This window comes from Harmonia axyridis, chromosome 4, assembly GCF_914767665.1.
Source record: "Harmonia axyridis chromosome 4, icHarAxyr1.1, whole genome shotgun sequence".
In the NCBI taxonomy this organism is placed as follows: Eukaryota; Metazoa; Arthropoda; class Insecta; order Coleoptera; family Coccinellidae; genus Harmonia; species Harmonia axyridis.
In genome coordinates this window covers 46440406-46465112 of record NC_059504.1, presented here as the reverse complement: position 1 = coordinate 46465112, position 24707 = coordinate 46440406, and the positions used below count along the sequence as shown (strand labels likewise).

The window sequence follows — 24707 nt, the reverse complement described above, 5'->3', positions numbered from 1 at the left end:
TCTGAACAAAAAATAAATATAATAAATATAAACTCTTGTTACATGTTGAAAAAAAATTAAAAAACTACGTGCTTAACTTGAATAGAGATCTAGTTCGATCTCTGATCGACTAACAGACTTTTTTCGAAGTTTATGTTGTTGTTCTATCGTATGGATCAATATATAAAATGTCAACTCGATTATGTAAATCCACAAATTATTTAAAAATTTGTTTGTTGTTAGATTTTTTTTCTCGTAGTTGTATCTAAAATAGGTTAAATGTCAAGTATTGTAGATATCATATACATAATATATAAGAAATACTGTAAATTTAACTGTGCAAAACCCACGCGCAACTTTAGTTTTAGTGGGATTTCAATGTTTATTTACATCTCAACTATTCTTTTGTTATCTATGTAAAACATTTTTTTGGTGAATAAACTTATTATTATTATTATTATTATTATATTATTATATGAAGCTGGACCAATCTAACCTAACCCAATATTCAATATCTTGAATCAAAAAGTTCATAGGCGCCAAATCTTGATCAGAGGGGGGGGTCAATGAATGTCACCTCTCCTAAAGATTATAAATCTTTGCGATGAAATTACAGACCATAAGGTCCCCTTTAGCGAATGAGAGTGTTTCTGATGCTTGCGTTTCGAATTGATTGCACTACAGTTGCAGCAGTACTGCTTATTTACATGGTCATTAAGGTGAAAATGAGCTTCATCTGAAAACAAGATGTTGGTACACTTTTGTAAGCGCTGGTTTACGCCTCAAAATGCGGTGCAGCGACGATCTGTGCACACTTGCGCGCTTCCGAATGGAGAAGTCGTGATCATCACGAACACACCCCCTATTAACCACGTTTTCTTCCATTCTGAATACCCTTGGGCGCCCAGGTTTTGGTTTGTATAGTGTTAAACCGGTGTCCTCAAAAGTTTTAACCCATTTCTGAATAAGAGGAATATTCCTTATTGTTACCTCATTGTTGATATTGTTTATATAAAAATCGAAGATACTTGAAGATTATCCCAGATTTATATATTAAGCGAATAAAAAACATCTAAGCACAAATCATGACCAAGTTCCATTTGTCTTCCAGCTTGCAACTGCGATGCCGACGGTTCCCTCTTCGACACCTGCAATTCAAACGGACAGTGCATATGTAAACCGAACTACATCGGAACGAAATGCAAACGATGCAAGGTGAGTACAGCACAATTACCTACCTCCAACTATATTGCCTTTTCCATCCTACCTATTCAATTCAAATTTATCGAACAGAGCGAAACGCATTCGCAATAACAGAAACCCATACATATTGATGGCGGTGTTGTCAACGTGGCGAAAATAAAGAAACCGCGAAACATTCCCAACGATATTCAGAAATGATTTATGGTTTCCGCGTGTTAAAGTTCGCGATCGCCCGAAAATTAAGAGGTCCTAAAACATCGCGAGGTCTGATTCAGACGCCGCCAACTGCATGAAATTGCAAGTCCCATTACGAGGTTCGAATTTAAAGCCGCTGTTATGATTCTTTTTCTTCTTTCAGGCCGGCTACTGGAAACACTCGCAATTGGGATGCAGCGAATGCTTCTGCGACAGGGACGGATCGGTCAGTACGGACTGCGATGCTGAGACTGGAAAATGCTTATGTAAGCCAGGAGTTGGAGGGGATAGGTGCGAGTCTTGCCTGCCGAGGTACTATGGTAACATCACCGACGGATGCAAGAGTAAGTTGTTACATTTCAATTTGTTAAATGATATTTCTACATTTCACAATGGCCTTATTGGACTCTATTTGAAAAAATGAGACCGGCTTTACTTTCGAGCGCTAGTTGATTAAGGCTTCAGTTGCACCTTTGTAGATTATATAGAGGTTTCGAAAATACATTTGGAGAGATAAGCTATTCAACGTTAATTTAGAAAACACTCATACAACAATCGAAATATCTGCGTGATACGTTATCGACTAAATGAGTGTTGCCTTTCAATGTCGAAGTGGGGATGCCGAATACCTCTAGTCTAGGAGATATTGGGATGACTCCGCTTTCCTAAATTGTCATTTAGAGTGTCTAGTCAGATGAAAAGAACTATCATTGTGTATGTAGCCCAAAACATTGTTGTGTATAGAATAAAATGAAAATACAATTTTTGCATATAAGGTATTCGAATGCGTTATACTAAACATCAAACAAAAAATACATAAAATAATCTGGACTTGACATATCAGGAATAGATACTGAAACAAACCTGTTACTGGAATTTGAAAGAGTTCGAATGCCTCTTCTGCCATCTGACAACTTTTGACGAACTGATTATTGGTGTTCATCAAAGATCTGAAATAATGTTTGAAATATTAAGGAATGCTGAAATACATTCACTGGAACAAAATATAATGTCTTCAATATACATAATGAAAACAAACAAAATGAACTGAAACCAAACATCGAAGTTAAGTCACAAAGCGATTAGAGATCTAGCAAAAATTAACACATTCATTGCTGGTAAAAATAACATATTAGCAAATTCGAATATGAATTTAAATGTTTTATACCATCAAGAACTTCGAAACAGAAAAATCTCAATACACAATTGATGAAGTTATTAACTGAAGAAACTCACCCTCAATACTAACACATTATGAAAAGCTGTAATTTAACTGGAGTAATACAGTCAAATCTGAACTTAAACATAAATAAATCATACTGATCAATTGAATAAAGTTTATTAGGAGATTCGAAATCAAATATATCATAAAATTCATAAAGCTATCAATCAAATTATGAAATTAGAATTTTATATATTATTCGGACGTATAACAGTAAATAGTAGAGAGTAATAATAAGAAGCTTTATTTTGAATGATCTCCACAATTATAACATCAAAGCTACACGAAACATCAAACAAAATAGCGTCAAAAATTACATATTTGAATATTAATACTCATTTCCTAAAGTAGTATAGTAGATCGTTGCTAGAGAAAATCTCCATTTCGATATAAAAAAAGAAAACACAATATTGAATTGATTTCCATCAATGGTGCTCTTTATATTATAAAACAGTAAAAACCTGATGAATTGATGATCTTTTCCATGTATTTTCTGAAACGAAATTTGGAAGGACAAATTTATTATTTTCGTTAGTACTCGTACAATCCTGTTTAGTTAGTTAGTTTTTTGTACAAAACATAAAACTTTTTCATTGACCATTCACTGAAGTATACTTTCCATTCTAATTTTCACGATTTTTTTCAGTGTGTGATCCATGTGATAAAGAAGGACACATCTGTGATCCTCACAATGGTAAATGCGTCTGTCCCTACTTGACCGTTGGCTATAACTGCGAAAGATGTGCTTTGAACTCATGGGGTTATACACCTCAAATTGGTTGTAAGGTAAGACAATCTTAATCATCACAATATAAATATCTAAACATAATTGATTATGCATTATCCTCCGCATCGTTGAAACATTGACTGAAAATCTCTCGGTTACCTACGGACCTTTGGATCCATCCTGTATAACTTCAATTATCTAAATCCATTAATTAATCCTATTTTCAGAAGCTTCGGATTAAGTAAACGTCAGTGCACAAGAGCAGATGTTACCGATAAAATTACTCATGACATTCATTCTATATTCTACAAGAACCTTCTCTTCAATTCCTCCAACGTTTCGTATATTTATCCTACGTCAACGTCTACTTTACCCAATCCTCCCAAATTGACTCTGTTTATTGACCCGTCATCAAAGTTCATCTCTAAATATACCGTTCGGCAAATACTGAATCTGAAACGTATCATCCAATTAAATTTTCATCGCCTGCCAACGAAAGCAGAGCCCCCTTTAATAACCAAAGGGGGTTCATTGCCCATACCAACATATGTTCGATATTTTTCGATATATCAGGATTCCGACGATGTGTATAAAAATTCGAAGCTTGTTTACGTTCCTAAATAAACTACTGAAGAACAGGAAAAGAGTTTTAGCAGATGTACCAGGAAGTGTGAAAAAATTGAAAGATACTGGCCAATACCAGTCTTCAGCTATGAAAACACGAAAAATTTCGAAGCGTATACGATCAAAAAATAAATAGCTTTTTACACATGGATATTATAAAAATTGTTTAATAATTAGAGGACTGAAGTATGTAATTATATAATCCCAATCGTGGTGTGAGGTCCACAGAAAACTCTTGCATGACATTCAATATAATTTTTATCTTACACAAATTTTGATATTGTTTTGAGATTAAAGAGAATTAGTGAATAAAAATTGTAGTTTTTCGCAGTTTGAAACAGAATTCTATGATTTGACTTAAACGTCCATAATTTTGATTGTGATATCTACAACTATGACAAACAAACAATTTAAAAGATTAAACTTTTCTCATTCGCAATCTCAATATTTAATGATTTAAGGGCGTATAATACGGAACTGAATATAGAAAAATTTGTGGAATGAGATAAAACCTTGATTATTTGAGTAAGATCAATCTTCGCAGGAAGTCTTTATTTACAAATAATATGCAGATGATTCTGATTTTTCCGAAAAGAGAATTGTTGTTTCTTTTTTATCCTTTCATTAAAAGATTATATAAGTCAAATGAGCCTACTTGATGAAGGCGATCTGATATAAATATCAAAATTATGGCATCATTGTGCTAAAACCTTCCTTATCTGATATACCTTTTTGATATGTTTCTTTGTATAGAAATAAAATTCCAACTGACAACCAACCACCTCAAAACCAACCAAAAAAAGAATAAATTGTTATAATTGAATTGAAAATTTATAACTTGAGTGCTTTATAAATTGAATGACAGACGTACATTTCGGAATTTTGTATTTTTGAATCAAACTTATCCTCATCAGTTCCTTATAGTACAAAAAATTCACTCAAATTACAAACACACCACATATATAACTTTTCCTCGAGTAGGATATACAAATAAAGTAATCTCAACAAGTAGTCATAAATCTTCTCCCTTACTCTTCTGTGAAATGAGTATACAAATCAGCATTCCCAATTGAAATAACAAAAAGAATTCAATTTTATCTTTTGGCTGATGTTGAATATTCTGAGTACCACAGAGTTTCAAATTTTAAGAACCACCTGGCATGCAAGCTGGCAGTTTTCAAGTGGTAGGCTGCGATAACTCAAAATGATCTTTTTTGAGTTATCTCGTTGGCAATTTGACTATATGCCATATCGTTGCCAACGAGATAACTCAAAAAAGAGCATTTTGAGTTATCGCAGCCTACCACTTGAAAACTGATTACTGAGCATGCTAGGTGGTTCTTAAAATTTGAAACTCTGTGGTACTCAGAATGAGAGAGATAGGCCAAACATATGTTATATATTTGAAATCAGGGGAAAAAGAGCTAGTCAAATATAGAAAAATATACAAGGTGTTCCATTTGAATGAATGAAGTTGCTATCAATATGTGGCCCACTCTGTATATATTTCATTTTGTGAAATCATTTTAAAAAACATCAGTCGATTTCGTGAAACTTTTGTGGAAAACATTTTTTTGTATCTCTTTCAGTAACAAAGTTTGAGGGGGGGTCAAATTATGGTGAAAAACCCGGTACAACTGAAGGATTAATAAATTGAATAACTAAATAAACATGAAGATAGAACTGAAACGAATACCTCTTGCAGAATTGTTCCTGTTCATCCACGGGCAGCTTGAAGCAGCAGTGCGATCCCAACAGCGGCAAGTGCGAATGTAAAAAGGGATACGAGGGTGACAAGTGCGATTCTTGCACTTTCGGCTATTACGGTTACCCCAACTGCAGGCAGTGCACCTGCGATCCGAACGGAACCCTCGAAGGGGAATTCGCTAACGGAGTGGCCAGATGCGACGTAGACGGAGGCTGCAGATGCAAGGTGAGACAGATAGCCGTTGTAGGAAATTAGAAAAAACTTTATCAATTAACTGGTATTCCCAAGTTGAACCCTTTTTCACAAAGAGTGAAATTCATCACATCCAAGTTCTTCGTTAAAACTAATTAAATAATTAAATTTTGTGATTTTCTTATGCAAACCGAATAGTTTAACATTATTGATAATCTTCTTTCACAGGAACTCGTCGAAGGCAAGAAATGTAACGAATGCAAACGCGGTACTTTTGGACTAGACAAGAACAATCCTCGCGGTTGCATCACTTGCTTCTGCTTCGGAAGAAGTAACACGTGCTCAGCTCTGGATTACACCTGGGATCAGATCCACACCAATAGGGTGCCATATACCAAAGAAAATTGCGTAAGTGGATTCATTTTTTTTTTCAACAGAATTTCCTCTCCCAATTGAATCGCTTGGAGGCTACTTTTTCTACAACTCCCTTGAAATGCGTCATACCAACAGAATACATATCTACAGTGTTAGTTAACAGCTAAAATTTCAGACTCTTTTGCTGAGAAAATACCAACCTAGTTAACGCGCTCTCCATGAATAGCTTCATTGAAACAATTGGTCAGCTTCTTTCTACTAACTCTTATAAAGAGTTCTTTGTTTTAAAAATTCGATGTCATGCATGTCCAATATGCTTCACCGAGAGAGAGAGAGAGAGAGAGAGACAGAGAGAGGTCCCAGTAAACCAATATCCACACTGTTAATCTCTGCTAGTGAAAATATTACTCTTTCAATTCAAGCTACCTTATGATCACTCAGCTTGATTGAAGCAATTGACAGATCCTAGGACTGATCTGTCAAGTTCTCTTCAGTAGCTGTTCTAACAGATTTTATTATTCTACCTACTACTACCTCTCTCTTAAATTTCTCTTCATTCCATAAAGAGATAAAAGCTAGTCCATACTATTGTCTATCTTCTACCAAGGAAATATAGTAACTGGGATAGTGGAAAGAAGGCGGTATAATGCTGTCAATTTATTGTACTCATAACTCATATCATATCGAGATCTTTCTATTGATTTTATCGTTCTACGAATGTCTTAAAATATCGATTATGAATAAAACACCCAAAGTATAGGTACCATCGAAGGAAGTCATAGCTATTACATTAACCAAGTTAGAGAACAGCCCCTTCGTTACAGTATTAATGGTTATTTGATGTACCTAGCGACCATACTCATCACTACTTGAGCAGTCTTTCAGTAGTGCTTCTAGTTCCTTCACATTGCCTTCATGCATTTCATTAACTTTTTTTTCAAAATGCTAATTGACATATCAAAATATCATAGCCTGGATAACGATCTTATCCAGCTATAAAAGACTTTTTTCTACAGTACTAGAACGTTTATTGATAAATCAAAGTACCTCTATCCTTGCATTTATCTCCATCCAATTTTTCAATGTTGTTTTTTCTTTGCAGCTCTTCTCTTCGCCTTGCATCAACCTCCCCTCCAAGTTCACGGGAGACCTGACCCTCTCCTACGGCGGATTCCTCAGGATAATAGGTCCATCCACCGCCCCCGAATACTTGGTCCGGTTGACCGGAAACGACGTAACGATCGAGAGTAGCTTCAGCGACGACGTCAGACTCGACGAGATCAACTGGCGCATCTTCAGGACGTCGGACAAGCTTCTGCCTGACTGTAACCGGGAACTGAACAGGAAGTGCATGATGGTGATCCTGCAGAACGTGTCCAACGTGGCTGTGAAGACATCCAAACAGGAGGAGATCAGGTGGGTGTTCATTGAAGTTGTTATCTTTACGATCTGAAGATTGAAGGGACCTTTAGTACCTGAATATGACAACACCGTTATCGAAACGGTGTTTAACGTGGACAAGACTATGGTAATTTCAATATTTATTTGAAGTACACTGGCAACACAACGGATATAATAAATCTTTAGAAAAAGTGTGTGATTGGTCAGAAGATGAGACATTATTGTTATTTGTTAGCTACTCCTCTCAGAATTTTTTTTTTTTTTGGAGGGTATAATTATTCCTTTTTCCTCACTCTCTTGGTGGCTGAAGTTGACGCCCGTTAAGGTGCAGAAGATTTTTGAATTCTCCTTTTTGATAGGTTGTGTTGTATCCCCATGTCTGTAATAGGTTGTGATAGTTACTAACCTTTTAACAATCATAAACTTACCTAACCTAACCTAACCTAACCTTTTAACAATCATAAACTTGTTAATTATTCCAAGATCATTAAGAGAAAATCTCAAGCTTCATCAAATTTTGTTGAAAAATTTTTCTCAGATTGGTCTTTCTTCAGTGGCGACGCCAGCTTTCGAAAATAGGAGTGGTCATGAGGGGGCTGGATTTTTTTTGAGGGGGGCCAGAGTGAAGCGAAATTATAGTTCTGCTAATCTTTTAGCCTTAGTATGTCAAATTTTAGGAGGTCCGGATCTCCCCTGGCCCCCCTAGCGTCGCCACTGTCTTTCTTCGACTTTCATACGTCTCTTCAAAGTTACTTATTCTAATGAATAAGTAACTTTATATATATTACCGCCTAATGGCGGTAATATATCGAGCTTTATATTTTCCATCAACAGGTTTTCTGCCTATATTTTTCGATGAAACCTATCAAAAATTCTTTCATTTTGCACAAGAATTTGGTACGCTACGAAGTTCCGACGGTACCTGATAAATTGCCAGCTGTCTGTGATCATCTGAAATCCGACCCGGATACTCAATAAAACAACCTATTGAGTGGCAGGTTTCGATGGTAGCATGGGATGGCAGTTAATGTAGACTAGCTGCCATTTGGACGCAAGCCATTTGGACGCCTGGATTCCAAACGCTCGAAAAAACGCCTCGTGAGTGGCGGGCATTAGATAATTTTAATAGTGACTGACTTAAGTCAGTTTTGTTAAGATTTTATCTCAAGAAACTTATATATAGTGTTTTCCCTAAGCTCTTTGTTCTATAGTTAGGTTTGGGTATAAACAACATAAAGAACATTGTATATTGAAAGAGTGAATAAATGAAGAAGAAGAGCATGTCGTATAAGCCGGATTCTACCCAATTTGCAGTGAACCAATCCCATTAGTTTTCTACAAAACATCATCAGGCTCGTCGAAAAGGCCTTACTGTATAATGTATATCCTTTTCCATGCCGAATTACGAGACTTGTATTGTTGTAAGCCGTAAATTCCGGTTAGATATACACCGAAATAGTTGCCTCCAATCCACGTCGTAGGGAAACGTACTGCTATGAACGACAGAATAATATTTAGATTATCGTGCCGAACTTTATACGATGTTAATAAAGCGGGTAATAAGTCTGCGCGCCCGGCCAGAAATTCGGCGGGTTGTGAACATTTCGAACATTCCTCGACGACATGTAGGAAACTATTTTTACGGCTTCCGATAAAAATAGCGGATGGCGAATCTGATGATGGCGATCGATAGAGGGGGGGTAGGGGCGGAAGGAGGCAGGATAACCCAGATTCGACGGGCACAATATAACGTAATGCCGATCGAACTTATGATGACTATGTCCTTATGGAAAAAATCCGACGGAGTGCCGAGTCTGGTTTGGAATTTCTAATTGATTGCCGATAGAGGTCCGTTACATGCAAAACCATATTCATGAATACAGATTGTTGCACTATGAAGAGGCTGCTGTTAATTAAACAGCGTTTTACAAACCATATTCGAGAAATGTTCAATATTTGTAGTAGAGATCAGATGATCTTTAGGGCCAAGGATGGACATGATGGGTTTTCTAATATTTAGCGATTGGCATATCTACGAAGCTATAAGAAGCAAGAAATAAATGTTTTTTGAGTAAGAACTAGCAATTGCATGAAATCCTTGATACCTGCAAAAACCCGTATTACATAGGAGACAAGAAATATAAGAAGTTGTGTACCTCGAAAAAAGTGGTGTAAAATACCACTTTGCCAAACTTGTGGAGTGAAAATACCCCATTACGACCCTCCCATCAATAACGTTATATTTGCTATTAGTGTTAAAAGTGTTTATATTAATTTTCATCAAATCAATATGAATTTCCAAGTGAGGATTAAATCCAGACCTTCAGTAGACTCGGAACCAATATATCGAACTGCCACCATATCTCCGTGATATGTTCCACTTCTACTGCCCTCGGGCCATAAAGAATTCAAGGAGCGTACTTGAGTCTACTGCAGAAAATATTTTAAAAATTCGCTCTTATAGGGTTTTCCAAAAAGAGATTTCATTTCGAAACGAGTTTATTTTAAGAGAAAATTAATGGATGTTTATTTCATTGTGATTATGTGGTTTTGCAATTAATTATGGCATAGTTATTTGTTTTGCTAGGCAGTAAAGTAGTAGATTTACTGCCGCGGCAGTCAATCTAATTTGCTGCCGACTTGAAAATATAAATTTTTCTTCGATTGTTTATAATGATATATGTAGGATATTGTCTTTACAAATTTTTACAATTTCCCCAATATTTTTATTTTTCCTGTATTGATAAATTGAAACGAAATTTGATAGAAATCGCAATCATTCTATTGGAATGATTGGTTGCTATGGAAACGTATAAATGATAATTATATTGTGACAAATTATGAAATATCTCAAACTTTTTGGAAAAATATCGAATATATTTATATGATGTATAGTGTTAGCGACTTAGAAGCACTTCTCCAGAAATAAGGAAGGTGGCCAAAAATATTGATTTTTAGAAAATGTCGAATGTTTTATTCGCATTGAGAATAAGAATTGTGCTGCTTAGGCAGGAAAACTAATACTTTACTGATTGATATGTGTCCGCAAAATCAATATTTGCTGTCAGTCGGAGAAAAACGTTTTTCCATGACCAATTAGCACATTTGCGGCTGCTTGTCCTCGACAACTTCAGGAATTCCATCTTTAAAGTCTTAAATCGATTAAGGAGCATTAGCATAGACTTAATAATTCACGTAGCTCCAAAGAAACAATTTCGGTGGCCAATCGTGATCTCCTCTTCGAGAAATAACAAGACCACTTTTCTTGCAAAATTGCGGTTATTTCATTGCTCGTGAGGCACGTACCTCCGTCTTGTTGAAAATATCCTTCAATTTCAGCCATAAAAATTTATTTTTGGGGTATCGCGTTTTCGAGGAGATTATTAAAATATTGATGGACGACAGACGAAAACTTTATTGTGGTACAACACTTGGACACATCCTTGAACATTCTACTAACTCAACTGGTCCTCACCTCGTAACTTACTGCACTGAACTCCCTTTTCCCAGTTTTATACCTGTGTTACAAACATAAAATCGATTTGTACACCGTGAATTTCTTCTTCGTTTTCTTATTCTCTAAGTTGTATCCTGCGCAATGGTATCATGGTGCCTGCATACTAATTAGGGTAGGGGAAAGATATTCTCTATTGTATCTTTCTGAGAACCCTATGAATGAGAAAGTTGTACGCACAAGTACCACGAAAGACCATTGTTACACTAATGCAGGTATATTTATATTAAGTATTGTGACGACAATTTCGGCTTGACACAGACATTATGTCTAATTGCTCTTTGTCGCCACACATTAATCAGAATTAATCAGATGATTCTTCGCATCACTAACTTATTCCAACAACTCAAATTCTTCCACGAGTTTCACTTTTGCCAACGATGACCAAAGAGTGTTTTAGTTTTGCCAACTGCAAAATATTAACTATTTTGTAGTGAATTTTAACAATTCCAATGAGTTATTAAAGCATGTTTTGTTGTATGTTTAGTAATGGCGTAGTTTCCACTTGTCAAATGTCGACATATAACAGCCTCCCAGCAGGGTTTTCAAAATGAAACCTCTTATTGGAAAACTCATTTAAATTCACTATTCTCGAACAGAATTTATTCAGACTGAAATATTGATTATTTAGCGTTCATTAGACGAGATCCCCGGTGATGGAGAGGAAATAATAATCCACCACGCAAACAAAATACACGGCGTTTATTAAACCAAAACGGTATTGTTGTTCATTCCGTCGACGACAAACCGGATATCCTCCCATCAGAACCGACCGAAATTATGAGGCAGCCGGGGTTGAAATCATCCCATCTCCATATTCCTCCAGAATCACGACGACGGAACGAGGCAGAATGTAGCCCCCCTCTCTACCCCCCTCTCTCCCATCGTCCCCACCCGGTCCGCCTCATAAAACGGTTTTACGGCCTCATTCCGGATTCAATATGCCGAATCATGTTTGTTATAACAGGTCCGGGGGTCTCAACTGGTGGTTTCCCGACGCAAACAACCCCTGTTTGCGATGGGGGTACGTCTACAACGAGGTCCGCAGACCCGGCCGCCTCCGAACTAGACGCGGCTAGTTGCAAGAAGCAACCCCGTTCAAGTTGTTGTTGCCGCGGGGGGAATTAGTATATTGTTTCGAAAGCCGAGAGAGCGCGTTCCGGGTATTACAGAATGTTGCAGCCAGCCGCAAGATATGCGGAGTTTTCGGAGGGTTTCAATTAAAAGCCGAATGTTCGAAGAAAAAATGAGTAAGGAGCTTTTGAGCGCTTGTCCCTATAAAGCGCCAATTGCTGCCTTGGAAACCGCAGAACTGTATGTATAGGTCTGCAGGGTGTATATGAATAGTTACGAAAAAATTTAGGGAGCTAATCCTTGTCAAAAAATAGGGTGGGTCTTTCATTCAAACTTTTTTTTGAGCCTCCACCTACTTAGTTACATCCCCCTAAAGATGGCGCCCGAAAAGTAGTTCTTAATTTACGAAAAGTTTATAATTGTTTGTTTTTGTTACATTTATTTTATATTCGTACCAGTTCTCGATGATTTATCGTTTTAACATAATCTTTTTGATAAATTTAAGTTGAATGTAAAATGATTCCAGCCTGCACAACTCAGGCGTATTATCTGTTGATAATTTGTTTTTCCCGAAAACCACGAATTTTGGCAGAAAAGGACAAGGGAACTTATTTGTTGAGAATTGATCAGTCTATCCAAAATTTTCTCATAAAATATAAATAAGGAAATAGTATATTGTGCAACAAGTGGGGAAAGTCCAACTTTTCTCGCGAGTGTGGAAGTTTGTGGCACGAGCCTGAAAGGCGAGTGCCACTGCCACTGCAGTGCAACTGCACAAATTTCAATAATTCAAGTAATGGACTTGATTCAAATCAAAATGGCCTTCGTTGACAGTATGTGCTAATTTATTGCGTTTCCATAGAAACGACTCAAATGCCCAATTTCATTGGTCTACCAAGCGAGGTGTTGGCAAAGTGCCGTGGGGAATAATATTTCCCACAGTATGAGCAATACATAGTTTTGGAATTGAGTAAGCTGTGGAGAATACGCTACTTTTCATAGCAGTTGTAGGAAAAAGGCTTTTTCTACCCTTTGGAATCATAGAGGAACACCAACAACGTTTTTTTGAAGGCCTTCTCGCCTGCATGAAATGTCAGCCTAATTTCATTCTTGTGAATTTTTCGGTTTCTAATAAAAAAATTAAAAACTCCTCTTAGGGCGCCATCTTCAGAGGTCTGTAACTAAGCAGAGGGGCTCAAACAAAAAAGCTACCTATCTTCAGACAAGGACCCACCCCTCAAATTTTTTCGCAATTGTTATATGAATAGTTGCGAAAAAATGGTTATGCGTTAATGTCTATCGCAACTCACCTTAATGACATCACCTTTGTGGTCACTTTCAACCTAAATTATTGCCAGTTCGTTCATTCAAAAATTGATACCCTTAATTGAGGAACATTTTTTTCTGTGAAATCATTAATATGCGAAATGGAAATCGGAAAAAAAAACTGCGTATGCGGAATAAAAATACACTAATAATCAATACAGCATCACTTCATTATTTATATGTTTTCATTTCAGTGAAGTTTTACTGGACAAGGCTGTCATGATATCTTCAGCTCAAAGGGCAAGGACGATAGAAAAGTGCGAGTGCCCTGTAGAATATTCTTCTCTCTCCTGTCAAAACCCGAGTTCAGGTTACTACAGGTACAGATTGCCAGTTTTTGACACTTCACACACTTGGGTTGACAGAATTGTAGGGGTGGCCAAGAAATGCAATTGTAATGGATTGTCGGACACTTGTGATAGCGATACTGGTCATTGTCTGGTAAGTACTGAACCAAAACTAGAACCCTGGGTATCCCCAGTATCCAATAATGATCCGATACGATCAGTTTTGTCTTTATTTCAGAACTGCAAGAACGATACCTATGGTCCTCACTGTGAATACTGCGCGGAGGGTTTCTACAAAACACAGGATAATGCATGTATGCCTTGCCAGTGTCCTTCTGAGAAGCAGAACTTCGCGAAAAACTGTACGGCGAACTACAAGATGAACCAGTTTGTCTGTCTCTGTAAAGAAGGTAATTATCTCATAATAACCAATGAATTCAATGCGTTTTGAAATTGAATGTTGTACTCGTATGTATTTGAAGATCAGTTCGATTGGTTCAAATAACAATTTTTTTAAGACAAATTTACTATTACCCGGCAGGATATATAAAGCTAGGTCTTCAGTTGTCAGAGAAACAAAATTTGTACACCTCGAAGAGTCTGTGTTTGTGGTTACCCCTAAATTTTTGATATATGCCTTACTTCATGATGGCTTTATTATACATCGGCATGAAATCCTGTTAGGTTAATGTAGTCGAGGGTGAATTCATTAAATTTTCATAAATTATTCGAAGGGTTAGTGTTATAAATAAACTAAAGGTTCATTACTGAATCTTCGTTTAAAATAGAAAGGAGCTCCTTCATTTTTTGGTTATATGAAATTTTGTACTAATGTAATTAACTTCCTAGTAAAACCTATTCTGAAACAATGAAGAAAGCATTGACAAAATGATACAGCGCTCTGTTTGGTGAAACAAACACAAGTGTTTCATACTTTAGTAGTCATTAAACTATATCTAAAAATTAATATGGTTAACAAAGTTCCCTATACTTCCTTTCTTTCCATTCAGGATACACAGGAAAGAAATGCAACAAGTGCGAGGACGGTTACTTCGGAAAACCTCAGGACCTCAACGGCTCCTGTGAAAAGTGCAATTGCAATTCCTACGGAAGCAAATCACCGACCTGCGACAAATTCACCGGAAGATGTCAGTGCCATCCAGGTTTTACAGGAGACAGATGCGATCAGTGCAAGAGCCCCAGAAAGTACATCAACAACGGAGTTTGCACCAGTGAGTATCGATTAGTTTAGGATAGGCTCGGTTAAAAAGTAGAATAAGTTTTTTGCACCTACTTGATGAGTTTTTGAGAGAAAGATTGAGAATTTTTCAAATTCATTCTTTGTTTTACTGCAATCGTTTGGTGTCTAACGTTTTAGATCTCATTTCCAGTACATGTCTTGGTGCCACCCTTTGAAGCAAATTTAGTTGAACGGGTATTCTCCTGGAGTACTGGGAATAAAATTAATATCAAAAGTGAAAACTGAAAATTCTACTATTTAGCCAAATCGACTGCAGATAAAATAAACAAAAATAGATACATCTGTATCATATTGAAAATATGATCTGTCCAATTCTGTTTATTTGCCTTCCATTTCAGAAAATAGTTATGTAAACATTTCGCTCGTAAAGATGTGAATTTATATTTTGATTTCGAATCATTTTTATGAAAACATTCAAGTTACATAAAAACCTAATTTTTATATTAGCAGGAATAAATTATTTCAAGCGAATTAACTCTCCTAGTCACATAGTCGCGATGTTGCCAATTCATAAACTGGAAACAAATCAATTAAACAATACATTTCCTAAGAATAGATACTTCGAGAAAATTTGAGCTATGAATTTGAGATATTGATACGATATGTTTCTCTTAGATATACCTAAAAAAAAATCCAAACAACACAGTCATCAAATTCATCTTTTCCAGCTTGCGATGATTGTAGTCAGATCCTATTCAACTCAATCGACGACATCTCCAACCAACTCAACGAAACCCTGGAATCTTTCGGTGATGGCCTGCAGGGTCCTTGGAAATACTTGGACGCCTTGCAGGATCGAAGTGAACTACTCAAGGAAAGGTACGGAAGATACGACGACCAAATGAAAAAGTTCTCCCAGAACATCGAAGACATCAACAAGTATGAGGATAAAGCTAATAATCTTCACAGTGCTCTGAAGGTCAAAACAAGGCAACTAGATAACCAACTGGAGAAGGTCGAGCGCTTGGAAGATGACTCCTCGAAGATTGGTCGAAACGTATCCGATCTACAAAAGAAAATGGAGGGATTTGTCGAGGAAATGAATAAGTTCGGTACTTCACATATAAACGTAAAAAATTCTTTGGAACAAGGCAAGGAGCTCTTGAAGGAAATCGACGCGAAAGCTAAAATTATAAAAACTGTGGAATACAGCGGGACAATCTTCGAGTACTGCAACAAGATCGTGAAGCAAATGGGGGAAATTTATAAGTTGGAAGACTTCAACATCGACAAGATAACTGGGAACATCGAGGATCTGAAGATGCGGTTCGATGATATGAACAATCTATCAGACTTCGTGAGGAAGCAGTCGAAACAGGTAAAGTTCATGAACAAGGAGAACACCATCAAGTACCACGACTTGGATAAGACTATATCGGTATTGAGGAACAGGCACAAGAAGACCATGGAAGACATAGGGTTCTCCAAAGAAAAATTGAAGGAGGCTGAACAAGTCCTAAAGAAGTTGAAAAAATTATCCGATAATTTTTTGACAATGAAATTCGATTTCGAAATGTTGGAGAAAGCGGAAGAGAGTTACGACAAGAATGAGGTGGAAATTGAGGAAATGATGAAGAAAATATTGGAGCATGTGAAAAATCTGAACCAGACTTTGATAGACTTAAAAAGGTTAGTTGATAACTTGCGTTCAGAAGATTCAAATAATCTACAACATACTATAACATAAAATTGCTGAATATGAAAATAATTGTTTTTCAGCCAAGTCAACTTCACCCAGGAGGAATGGAAGAAGATCAATGCAGGAGAGAGTTATGAAAAGATAGCAAAAGGAGTTGCAGAAGCAGAAGACGATGCTATAGAAGCAGATGAGATCCTCGCTCAGGTTGATGGAATAATCAACCCCTCAGATGGCGACACACTCTTGATCCAAAGCAGCATATCCCTGGGATTCTCTGATCGCTTGAAGCAGAGGATCATAAACCACGTGAACCAAAACGATCTACGAAAAAGTAAGTGAATTGTTTCTTAAAAAAACACTAATTGAATATTTACATCTGCATACATATATTCAATAAAAGGTCAAACGATAAAAATAATTGATAATTAAAAAAGTTGATAATAAAATTTTAAACAAATGAGAAAAACATTGACGTAAAGTGACGAGCTTTGGTAAGGTATTTCATTCATGCCCTGATTGTAGCATTCTAACATCACGTTAGTGCTCTTCTCTCAATTTTGTTCCTCGTAATTATGGCTGAATTTTCTCTTTTTAGAAGAGATGACGTGGTCAACACGATATTTTATATATCTGAAATTGTTGTTTTATATCAAGATATCATTTAGTCAATCTCTTAGAGTATATCAGAAAAATACCCCGAGTTATATTTCACTGTGAGCGTCACCTGTCGGTCTGCCTTGAAACGATCACTTCTCTGCAGGTTCCTAGACAAGCTAATGACTTCCTTCGTTTATTTTGCAGAATTGGACAGTGTCCGGTACGAGCTGGATAATCTGGAAAGAGACATATACAAAAGCGGAATAAGCTTGAACAACTTCAGCTCTCTGATGCACAACCTGAAGGAGCGAATTTCATCGAGTAGGCCGAATATGGATGACATGAAAGAGGTCATAGAGACAGCTTCCGACATCTCCAGAAACATGACGAAGATTATCTCGGAGGTGAACACGATGCGCTTCGTCAACGAACATAACCTGACGAGACCTTTCAACAAATACCTCAACATGATATCGAAAGAAAGTGAGTTGAAAATATGAGAGATAGAAACCGGTGAAGAAAATAATTCAGTAAAGATTTTTCATTTTTATATTAAAAAACAGTATATTTTTTAGAAACATCAATAGATGTTTATTTCATTTTAAGAAAGGTACCTATGCCATTAATGATGGAAAATGATGGATTCTCACATTTACGACGATGTTTTTTTTTTTCAAACCATCCCAGAGGGTGTCCTCGATAACTTCACGAATTTCATCTTCGAGGTCTTGAATCGATTGATAGAGGAAGTATACGCAATTTTTACATGGTTAGATTACGTTGTCGGATTGTGATATATTTTCAAATCCACAATTTTACTATATCGTTATGAATGTATATTATATTGAATGAAATATATTTATGTAGGCTTGGTTAATCGATCGTCTAGAGGTATGATTCAATTACCTGGCCTTTCGTCTTTTTCTCGGTGACTTTGTTGGATTTGTAATAATTAAACTCTTTTGAATTATTTACATCTATTTACAAAGCCACAATTATACAGCACAAACTCAGTATTGAGAAGATCCTAATAACGTCCTAATTACAAGTTTCTCACTACGGTACTGAATTTCGTCTTTAACTCTAGTTTTAATTACTCGAAACGTCTCCGATTATCACGTCTTTGTCGTACTTCAAGTTTTCGGTCATCTCGTCTTTAATTTGTTCGCGGCTCTTCTTAATCTAGTCCGCGAACCGTCTTTTCGTCTTACGTCTTAAGTTTCAACCGACAGAACTTACTCTTACTTCGACTTAGGCCGAACTTTACTCGTCTTCGTCTTAACTTGAACTTTACCCGTCTTCGACTCAATTTGAACTGTACTATCTGCCGATTGGAACTTACCCTGTCTCGAATATCGACCTCCCTTCTTTCGGCTTGACCACACCCTTAGGGAAAGTACCATCCCCTAGTCCAATAAGAATTTTGCCGTATCGCCCACAAAGACCGTCGCGGATTCCTGGAAATCGAATATTCTTGAAGGACTAGAACCTGATACACAGATGTTACACATCTGCTACGACCGTCTTGTCTTCGAACTTTCCCAACCCCACAGTAAATCTCTTCAAGATTTACAACTCCATGACATATCTTCGACACTTCGAAGAATAACACATCCTTTTCACATTATATGTACAATAACAATTCGTTCCCTGTAAATTCATTGAAACTGTCATGCCCTCGACACTAGAAGAAACTAATAGGTCTCCAAGCATCCGGTTGACCATCGCAATTATTTACAGGGAACAATAACTGGATCCTACATTTATTTGAATGATTCCCGATTAAATATGCAAATTTGAATATTTGGAATCCAATATTTTTCCTAATTGTCGAATATATAATGAGCAGAATATTTATTATTTTCTGTATCTACCTGCTGAAATCCAAGGTTTGGCAACTATTGCTCTCCTAATATCATCGGTTGTTTCACGTCATTTGGCACACTTGAAATTTGTTTTTTGCATTTTTAATATATGTAGGTATTTATTACAATATATTTTGAGTTAATATGAAACGTTGATTCATTATGGGACATGGGAAGTGCGTTATTTGTGGAGAAACTCGCGAATTGAGTGAAATATCGTATCACTGATATGCTTTCATTTCCGCGCGCTTCATGTCAAATTTTATAATTCATGTTGAGGACAAAAATTGCTTACTGAAAATGAAATATGCTCCCTCTATCTATGTTTATCCATCTGAGATCTAGTCGAATGGAATCTTTCTTGAGTTTTTCGTGTTTTTTCAGATACGAGGAAATTGAACGAACAGATCTATTCGAAAATAAACGAAATCGAGAAACTCAACATAAACACTAATCTACACGGCATCATCGACAGGAAGAACGATCTCCTGGCGCAGAGTTACCAGCACCTTAACAATCTAAAAAACAAAATCCTAGCCTTGAAATCGAACATTACTTTCACTACCCAAAGGGTCAACAATGTAAGTTGCGTCTTAGGAAATTTAAAAACTGTTTAATCACGTCTGTTTGCTTTTTCAGTTGTACCTTCCCATATCTTTGACCAACTGCTCGCGATGGTACCAGGTGAAGAACATCGGAATCTTCGACAGTATGCGGATGAAGTTCAACTGCAGCACTTGCGATCTGCTCAACTTGTCGACTAACGGACACAAGATCAGCATGAAGGTTATTGACGATCTCTTTATACTCAAATGGAATAAATTCCCTGTAGTGGAAGTGGAACTTGACAGGGATAGGATTACTTCTCTAGAAATAAAAAGGTAAGAAATGTCGACCTCTTTTACGGTACATCCAGTGGCGCAGATTGATTTTCTGTATGGGTGTCATTCATTGTGAGGAAGACAGGGATGTACTTAAAATGGAAGAAAAGTACATATTGTTATTTGTAGAGGGTTAACCATTTCGTGGTTACGGAAGAATGTCGATCAAATATTTATATCAATATGTATAATGCTATATTTGATATTATGTGTGGAATACAACATCATTTAAATGTCCTCCGCGTGATCTCTTACAGTATCGATCCTTTTGAGTTAATTTTCGATAACTCGCCATAATTTCGGGGAATATCACAAATAACTTGGATGTTGGTTTTCAGATTCGTCAATAGTTTGAAGAAAAAATCTACATGAAAACGATCCTTCGCATAATCACACAAAAAAATCCAAAAGCGATAAATCAAAGATCGTGGTGGCCATTTCACATGAGCCTTTTGGAAGTTTTTCTTGGAATAAAACCAAAACGGGTCTTGCTGTGTGGCTTGTTGCACCATTATGCTAGAATCACACCTTATATAATTAATATCAAGCCAAAATCGGTAATCATTTGGCTATAGCGAGCATAATTGACGGTACTTCTTTATTTTCAATGAAATACGGGCCAATCACTTCGCTAGATCAAATTACATACCATACAGTGACTTTTTGGGGATATAATAGTCTCTCAGCAGTTGCATGAAGGTTTTCACCCAGTGAAAAATGTGCTTCGTCGCTGCATAAAATTCGATGCGATATATCGTCATCCAAATGTTGTTTTAGCACCCAATTGGTTCTGCGCATTCCATGGTCAGGTTTTAGTTCTTGTGTCAATTGCTTAACAGAACCTTATGAGGATGTGTGAGATGCAAATCCAGATATAAAATATGCTATAGCGTACCTTAAGAGAGGCCCAAATGTTTTGCGCGCCGAAGAATGGATAAATTTAGATCTTCTTCACAACTTTTACTTACAACAGAAATATTCCCGGTCGAGCGTGCATTGCAATGATGTATAGGCTTTAAGTCATCAGTAGCAGATCCAGTATCTTCAAATTTTTTCTCTGTCTTACCAATTGTATACTCAGATGGACGATTATGTTGATTATAATCTGCTCACGAAACATACTGCATTTCTGATATTTCTGGTCAATTCATTATTGATTTTTTCCATAGGAGACAGGACAGCTTATATCTGCACATCCTAAACCAAATAATAGAAATCCCAGAACCCAAACTACTTTACATATCTCCCAACGATCTGATAAACATTGGAACCAACATGAACCATCCCAGTGCAGGTTGTTTGTACGAATTCTTCCTCAATGACATCAACGTCGGACTTTGGAATTTCGTGAAGAGCGAAGGAAAATGCACCGCATGTGAAACGTAAGTCGACCGCAACGGAATTTTGACGTATTGTTTACGCAAACTTTTTTCCAGAGAGGCCAGAGGTTCCGAACAGGAAAAACTCAACACTCTGTATGTGGACGGCAGTTACTCGCTCTACAATGTGGCCACCTTGAATCCACAACAGTTCTCGGTGATACTGAATTTCAAGACCTTCGACGAGAACAGCCTGCTCTTTTTAGCACAAGAAATATCTGTAAGTGATCATTGTATTTCATCTAGCTGCGTTACCTTCAAGAAATAGTGGGGCCATATGTTCTCCCTTACCTTAATTCAAATTTTGGAACCTTAACTTCACCAAGGGTTTCAGAAAAAATGTGAACATAAACTAACCTAAAAGCCATCCTAATATATGAGTAACTTCACAATATTAAAAAAATGATTAATCAATCTAACGTGACTTGAAAGCTATCTTAAGTAGTGAGTTCCTACACAATTTAAGACAAGTGATGAATCAGCCATTTGAATTTCCGATGCTGCATCCCTAGGCCTTTGTAAGCCTCTGTTCAAAAACAGAACTCTTTTTATTTAGGAGAACTGGCTATGTGTACAATCTGTCAGTGGCATTAATGGTTATGGTGAAAAAATAGGTGCTTCACTTTCTGAAGTTTGCCTGAATTTCTACTAGTGTTTCATATTTAATAGATATTATTGAACAAATTCCATCATTATTCTAGAATCCATGCGCCTACATGTCTCTGGTCCTGAAGAACGGCCTATTAGAGTTTTACATGAGCCACAATGACAACGCCACCACAGTCTCGATACCAGTAGAGGAGAAAATCAACGACGGTAGAGAGAACAATATCAACATAGCGTTGCAGTACAAGGGCAACAAGCAGTACTACGATCTTACCGTAAACGACAAGTCCTTCAATGAGATCAGAAACCTGTTCAGGATGAACGTCTTCAGGATAAGGCAAAGCAGGTACTTCGTGGGAGGCGTGAGTCCCACTTTCAACAGAACCTGTATATCCGTCAATACAACGTCGTTCGTGGGTTTCCTCAATCATCGCAGTGAGAGGAACTTGAGAACTGTAGTGTCTTACAATACATTCCCAAGAAGTGTTAAGGTGAGATAGCATCAGTCACTAACAGAGTTGGTGTCTTAAACGATATTGGATCAGGGTCTTGTTGCACCAAACTACTTTGCAATTTTACACTTTTCAAATGAATTACTTTCCAAGAAAAGTATTCAGAATTGAAAAGTCAAATAAGACTTGCAAAATGGTTTGGTACATCATGCTCTAGTATTGCTATTGGTGGAGCATTATTTTTCACATTGAAAATTTGACAAAATGCAAAGTGATAGTTGCCAATAATAATTGTCTTGTCTTAATGTTACTAAACTTATTTTCCATATCAGGAACTCAACTTCCATCGAGCATGGTTCACTGGAGAAGGTAACCTCATCTTAAACACCACAGCGAAATACAGAAAGAGGATATTCAACATGTATTTCGAACTGTATCCCATCTCCAACAGCAGTTATGTGATGACCATCGACAAAATCGGAAAGATAACCATCAGGGACAGAAGGATGTTGCTAGAACTTCAAAACGGACAACGCGTCGAGTCTGCAGTTTCACTCAACGAAGTTTTAAACACTATTAATATTACTATCGGTGAAAATGTATCGGCGTTGACGGTGAATGGTGAAGAGAAAAAAGGCCAGGGAATCAAGTTGCTTCGAGGCGATCCCATCATACTGAATATTGGAGAGGATTATACTAAAGAGTATGGTGGATTGCTTGGAGGAATATCTAACATTTATGTTGATAACAAGTAAGTGAACACTGTTGAAGAAACCTATAAGAACACCCAACTATATATGTATGTTAATTTATTTCTGAGAAAAAAGATTTTATTTATCTGTTGTGTTTTTAAAGCTTTCCATTGCTTGGAATATCAACAACAAAGAAGAACATAACAGTAAAGGTCATACATAGGCGTGACACTTTGCTTCCGCCGTTTTTTTTTTCCGAAGTTCGAGGCTTTATTGTAAAAACTGGTTATACATTTCTGATTCAAAGTATTGTCCATCGCTGGCCACTACTTCCTCCCATCTTTCGGGCAGCGTATAAATCTCTTGTTGAAACAACTGGTCACAAGTGCTCCGAATATCACAAGTATGATACCAGACATAAGGAAATAATCTGCTTACCAACTCACAGAACCACGAAATTTCAACAATCACTCATGTATGCTGGAATCAAACTTTTCGATCACCTACCAGAGCGAATTAAGCATCTTGAATATTTAAGTTTTAAAAAAAATATCAAGGATTTATTACTAGAGCAGTGTTTCTATAGCAAAGAAGAATATTTTTGTTTCAGGTTGATTTGAATATTTAGTTTGATTTTTTTTCCTGCTTACTTAATTTATGGCCTATCCTATATAAATGTAAATTTGTCTTATGGGATGCAATAAATGATTATGATTATGATTATGATCTTTTGAAGTGATCCACTAATCGATACAATTTTTTACTTCTTCATAAGACCGGAAATGCCGATCAGCCAGGTCGTATGCCATTGATCGAAACAAGAGATAGTCCGAGGGAGCAATGTCTGGGGAATACGGCGGGTGGGGTAGGATTTCCTACTTCAACGTTTCCAAGTATGTCTTGACCACTTTCACAGCATGGAGTCGCGCATTGCTATGCTGTAAAATCAGTTCATCATGTCTCTCGTTGTATTGCGGCCGTTTGTCTTTCAATGCTCTGCTCAAACGCATTAACTGCGTTCGATAACGATAGCCTGTGATTGTTTCAGTGGGTTTTTATCAAATCATAATACACACGCCAAGCTCGTCCCACCTAATACTGAGCATGACCTTGGAACCGTGAATATTCGGTTTGGTCGTCGACGTGGAAGCATAGCCGGGATATCCCCATAATTTTCTGGGCTTGGGATAATCGTAATGAACCCATTTTTCGTCTCAAGTCACGATGTGATCGGGAAATGCCTTCTCAAAGCTATTCTCAAGCAAGCAAACGCTGCAATTTCCTTGTTTCTGAATCATTTCCATGACTTTTAGGCGTTTTGAAATGGCTTTCTGCACCCCTCCTAATGATTCTGCCAATTCTTGTTGTATTCGACACGAGTCTTGATCAAGTAATGCCTCCAATTCTTCATCTTCGAAAACCTTCCCTCTTCCACCTTCATGCTGGTCTTCGACGTCAAAATCACCGTACGTGAAGCGTTGAAACCGGTCTTGGTACGTTCTTTCACT

The 24707-nt window shown here is 37.0% G+C and overlaps 1 protein-coding gene across 2 annotated transcripts in view; it reads left to right on the top strand.

The window, feature by feature from the left end:
- The window catches only part of LOC123679175 (laminin subunit alpha-1), a 293884-nt gene that overhangs the window by 264117 nt on the left and 5060 nt on the right, over positions 1-24707 (top strand). For both annotated transcript variants that reach the window (XM_045616605.1, XM_045616606.1), the window contains 18 exons: positions 1091-1194; positions 1541-1721; positions 3246-3385; positions 5656-5883; positions 6079-6258; positions 7328-7641; positions 13735-13981; positions 14066-14237; positions 14838-15059; positions 15757-16717; positions 16808-17058; positions 17529-17807; positions 19574-19770; positions 19829-20070; positions 21240-21452; positions 21507-21669; positions 22151-22546; positions 22840-23258. In XM_045616605.1, the coding sequence (XP_045472561.1) occupies positions 1091-1194; positions 1541-1721; positions 3246-3385; positions 5656-5883; positions 6079-6258; positions 7328-7641; positions 13735-13981; positions 14066-14237; positions 14838-15059; positions 15757-16717; positions 16808-17058; positions 17529-17807; positions 19574-19770; positions 19829-20070; positions 21240-21452; positions 21507-21669; positions 22151-22546; positions 22840-23258 (4909 nt within the window). The remainder of the gene's footprint in view (positions 1-1090; positions 1195-1540; positions 1722-3245; positions 3386-5655; positions 5884-6078; positions 6259-7327; positions 7642-13734; positions 13982-14065; positions 14238-14837; positions 15060-15756; positions 16718-16807; positions 17059-17528; positions 17808-19573; positions 19771-19828; positions 20071-21239; positions 21453-21506; positions 21670-22150; positions 22547-22839; positions 23259-24707) is intronic.